This window comes from Siniperca chuatsi, linkage group LG24, assembly GCF_020085105.1.
Source record: "Siniperca chuatsi isolate FFG_IHB_CAS linkage group LG24, ASM2008510v1, whole genome shotgun sequence".
In the NCBI taxonomy this organism is placed as follows: domain Eukaryota; kingdom Metazoa; phylum Chordata; class Actinopteri; order Centrarchiformes; family Sinipercidae; genus Siniperca; species Siniperca chuatsi.
Window position 1 is genome coordinate 15,700,647 of NC_058065.1, and position 4,847 is coordinate 15,705,493.

Consider the following 4,847-nt stretch of genomic DNA (forward strand, 5'->3'; position numbering starts at 1 on the left):
ATGAATATGTTACTTTTAACTTCCGAGAACCGGTAACTTTAGCTAACATTACTGGCATAGAGATAACACTCCTGAAATGCAAGATGCAGCTTCAGTTTTTATTTGTTGAAATAAATTTCCTCAAAGTTCTCATTTTCTTTGGTTACTTTTTAATTAGTTTTAGTCTCGTTTTTGTCATCAACGAATGTTTTTCATCAAAAGTTTTGTTGATGAAATTAACACCGCCCTGAGTCTATGTTCCCCTAGTGAGTCCACGTCACTTTCCACTCCCTGCTGTGCTGAACTTGGCTCTTCCTTGTGGGGAGTGACAAGGTCAGAGCCAAGACGTCACATATCAACACCGTACATGTACATATTGATCATTGGCATTATGGTCCATTCCATGTTATGATGTATCTTCACATTCGCTGATTGATACAAGGCTGATACCACTAGGGCATGGTGGTATGGCTCTGTGGATGGCAACACTGGACGGTCCACCACTTAGGTCCAGATTGAAATATCTAAACAACTATTGGATAGATTGTCATGAAATCCGCTACATCTGGTTTATGGCCAAATACCTGCAAAACTAATGACATTTCCATCAGCCTCAGCTGTACTTTGTGTTTTGTGCTAATTAGCAATGATAGCATGCTAACATGCTGGTGAACATGGTAAACATTATACCTGCTAAACAGCATGTTAGCATTGTCATTGTACAGCCTCACAGAGCATGTCTTGTAGACTCTTAGTCTTGTTCTGTATGTAGTACACATACAAGCCCATTTTCGTCGTGTGTCTGTGTGCATTTGTTAACCTATGCAGCTTTCAATCTATCACTATTAGTGATTGTGTTTTGTCTAAGCATTTCCTTCCCCTCTCTGCAGGTCCCAGTATCGGCAGTTTGTTCCACATGGCCGATGATCTGGGCCGCGCCATGGAGTCACTGGTCAGCGTGATGACAGACGAGCAGAGCGCCGAACAGCACGAGGCCCTGCCCTTCTGATCCCGCCCCTCAACCTTCAGCCCTGTATCCTACCCCTCCTCCCTCTCCTCTCCTCCCTCCCTACCTGTCGCATGCTTTTCTAGTCAAAACAACTGGATTGGAAACACAGTTTACAAAGAGAATATATAACGTCTATTTTTGTGAAGGATTGCGGTTCCAGCAACGACGCGTAAAAAACTAAAGAAAAACATTATAACTTGTAGATTTCAGTAGTTTCTTAAAACGTCCTGAAATTGTTTTATTATTAACAGAGGCTGGTTTTTAAACTTCTATGCAATTGTATAAAACAAGAGTGGGGTGGGTGTGGCAAAAAGAGATGAGATACAAATAAGTGTGTTCAGTGTGGTCAAATATTTGCCATCTCTTTGTAACTGGGGAAACAGCTAAAGCATTTCAGACATTTGTATCAAAAAAGAATGATTGTAATCATAAGGGTGCTTTCTAAGAGGAAAATGTCTTTCTATAACAGCGTACACTACTGTCAAGGTAATGCAGGCATCCTGGATCTTTACAGTACGTTGTCTGTGAGACTGTATGTGAGAGTTTGTGTATGCATGTGTTTTTGTGTGTGTGTGGTGGTGCCTAATTTCCACATTACATTACAGCTTTTTTTTTTTTTTTGGCTGACAAACCTCATGTTATATTTGAAATATTCATTTATTCACTCATCCGTCCATCTATCCATCCATCAGTTTGTTAATCTTCCCTATTATTAACATCTCTATGGCAACCGTTTTTATCCCTGTATTTCTTTTCAACACAGTGTGTTGTGTGCATGAACAGATGCCGTAACAGGCCCGATTCAGAACTGAGACAAGTCAACAAGGTCTTGGTAGTTTTTGGTACCAGGCTGAGTGGACTATCCTCATTTATCAACCCTATTGCTTGAATATTTATATACTATTTAAATTGATTAGTGTGTGTGTGTGTGTGTGTGTGTATATATATATATATATATATATATATATATATATATATATATATATATATATATATATATACAAAATAAAATACAAAATCTACAGCTGACATGAGTCATAGTATTTATGGCTGTGAATATTAAAGCGTCACTCCAGTGATCACTTCCATAAAGTTGGGGGACTCACAAGAGACCGAGATATCCTTTTGTCCCTAGTATGGGTAAAGCTTTAAAAACACTGGAGCCTAAATTCCCCATAATGCAACTTTAAAGCGACTTTCAATACACCCTCATAGTCTGGTAAATGCCCACGTCTTTTAAATTCCATGCATCCATTTTATAGCACAGACTTTCTTTTATAATTTTAATGGCTCCAAGCTCAGGCCAACATAACACTGATGGCATCACTATGACATTATCAGGGTTATTTTCTCAGCCTTTGGAGATATTGTACTCCCCATGACGAGTAAACTGATCTTCATATGTAAAGTTGTGAGGAGTGCCCCTTGTAATTTTAAAGGGACCCTGTGGAGTTGTTGACCACTAGTAATGCTATGGAGCAATGTTTTTAATTGTGGGTTCTTCCAATTATTGGCTCTGCAAATGTTTTATGAGAAAGGAAATGCATTCAACACACTTATTAGGCCTCAAGGAAACGCACAATGTGCTTTGGTGAGAAAGACAGAAACGGTGTTGTCATGAATCTTGTCATGAAGTTCAACTGATGTGGATTTTCAAAGCTGAATATTTGTTGTATCAAAATTGCCAATATCCAGTATTAAATATTTTAAAGGTAGGGGCATTTATCTTCAGTTCTGCATCGGGCCTTGACAAACTCCTTCAGAAATAAACTTGTATTTTTTTAGAAGAAAACGTCCTGAATATTGCACAAGTACATCTTGAGTTAGGATTTTGTTTTACATTTTTATCACTAAGATGCTTTCTAAGTGTCTTTTTAGGGCTGCCTGTTCAGTACTCACAATACACTGTGTATTGGTTTATAAGTTGACAGTTTCTCTTTGTCAGAAGAGGAATGTGATTTTAAATGAATCAGAGCACTACAGTGTTACAAGGCTGCTAGTTGAGATTGTTTTGAGGAATTCTTCTGTTTGAATGATTACAATTTGAACAGAGAAATATTTTAGAGTTTTAGGAAGCCCAGTAACGTAAGCTCTACCTCGTGTCAAAGTCTGGTTCGGAAGCAATTTCTCTACTGTACTCAATCCCACACTCTTCTCAGATTGTTGATTATTAATTGATTATTGCTGGCTGATTGATTACGTCAGGTATCCTAATCGCTCCGTACGTGTCCTACTGCACTGTAGGAGCCTCTGATCTGAATGTTCGGATGCATTCACTGCATTTCTCATCTCTGTCAGAGATTTATATGACTGAAGTATAAAAACTAGCATTTTACACAAATCAAATGAATCCGTGTGCACTACTGTTATACCTGGGACATACTAGATATTTGTTTTTTGTGTGTGGAGGATGCGTTTATTCTAGCAGAGTGTTACATTTTGTCTTTGGTTAAAAAGTTATTTTGTTTTGTGCTGTGTGAGTTGTTATGATATTAGCATGTGTAACTAAATAAACTCCATCCTTATTTAATGTATAACCACTCAGAGAAGTCCGTGGTGAGCATTGCGGCATTATACACTTGTGTGTTTTTTGCATCATATTCTTGCAGCATGATCCAAGAGGGTTTTGTTTTGATCCAGACACTGAATTAGATTGATTTCTTTGTTTTTTCATTTCTAACATTTGTGTTTCATCATTTTTCAAATAACATGTCAATACTTCACAACATATCAGATTCCACCAAATATATGCCTTACTACTGTATTATAAAATGCTTTACTGTATTTCAATAAAGCACGCAGTTATGTTGATTTGACTCGCCTCTTTGATTTGTTGTGTTTGGTTTTTTTAACCAGGATTAGAATAAGTGCAAGGTACAATAAATGCACAAAAAACATTTATTTTGAAAAGCTGGTATACACAAAAAAAAAAAAACAGTATCCTACAGTTTAACAATAAATCTCTACACACATGACCTAAAATCTGGGGCAAAGTGCAATCCAGTGCAATTTACATACTTGTGTGCATATAAACTGTTGGTTTCATACAACTTAAAAACAACTCATTTATTCAACTTTTACATAGACAAAGCAAGTACACAGAGTACTCCTATTCTTGGTGTACAATGTAACAATTATATAAATAAAACACAAATAAGAAAATGATTGTTTTTTTTTTTAATATTTGCACAGAAACTAAAGCATTCCCTAACATCTACTGAACTCAGACGTCAAACCAATTGACTATAAATGTCCTAATCGGTTATTAAAGTCTTGGTGGTGTTCTGCTTTTGAGTATAAACAATTTCAACAACAACTTTATATAACAATACTTGCGTTTTCAAATGAAAATTCTCCCTGTAATATTTGCTGATTCTAGTGAAATATATACACTGAGTTCTACTAAAAGACTCAAGGTTATTATAAAATGTGACACATTACTGTTCATTACTGTATACACGTTATCTGTTAAGGCCCCTCATCCTTTAAAGCTGCGTTTGTTTTTTTTTGTTCACCACTTGGGGGCAGTGCAACCTCATAAATTGATATTGCAAACATGGTAGCAAACAGTTCCTTATTTATACATCCTGCAGTCACAGATCAATATTAGCATTCATTTGGAGTCATGTTTGTGTCAACCTGATGAATGTAAGTCCAATATTCACTCTCCTTTTAGCTCCAGTTTGGTTTCCACCAACTCCTGAGAAAAATATTTGTCTCTTTTGCTGCTAAGAGCTCCATTGTGTTCACCAGCTAGTCTCTAACCCTCTCTGTCTGTCTGCTGTTTGGTGCTGGGCAGGTACTGTACACGGGGTATTTTAGAGCTTTTTTTTACTGAAAACAGCTGCAGCTTAAAACA

The 4,847-nt window shown here is 36.9% G+C and overlaps 1 protein-coding gene across 21 annotated transcripts in view; it reads left to right on the forward strand.

Annotated features, from left to right (window-relative positions):
• The window catches only part of dmd (dystrophin), a 419,464-nt gene extending 415,665 nt beyond the window's left edge, over positions 1–3,799 (forward strand). For all 21 annotated transcript variants that reach the window (XM_044188364.1, XM_044188362.1, XM_044188369.1 and 18 more), the window contains one exon: positions 870–3,799. Coding sequence is in view for 20 of the 21 variants with exons in the window: in XM_044188362.1 (XP_044044297.1) it covers positions 870–988 (119 nt within the window). In the remaining variant the exon portion in view is untranslated. The remainder of the gene's footprint in view (positions 1–869) is intronic.
• Positions 3,800–4,847: the final 1,048 nt, after the last annotated feature.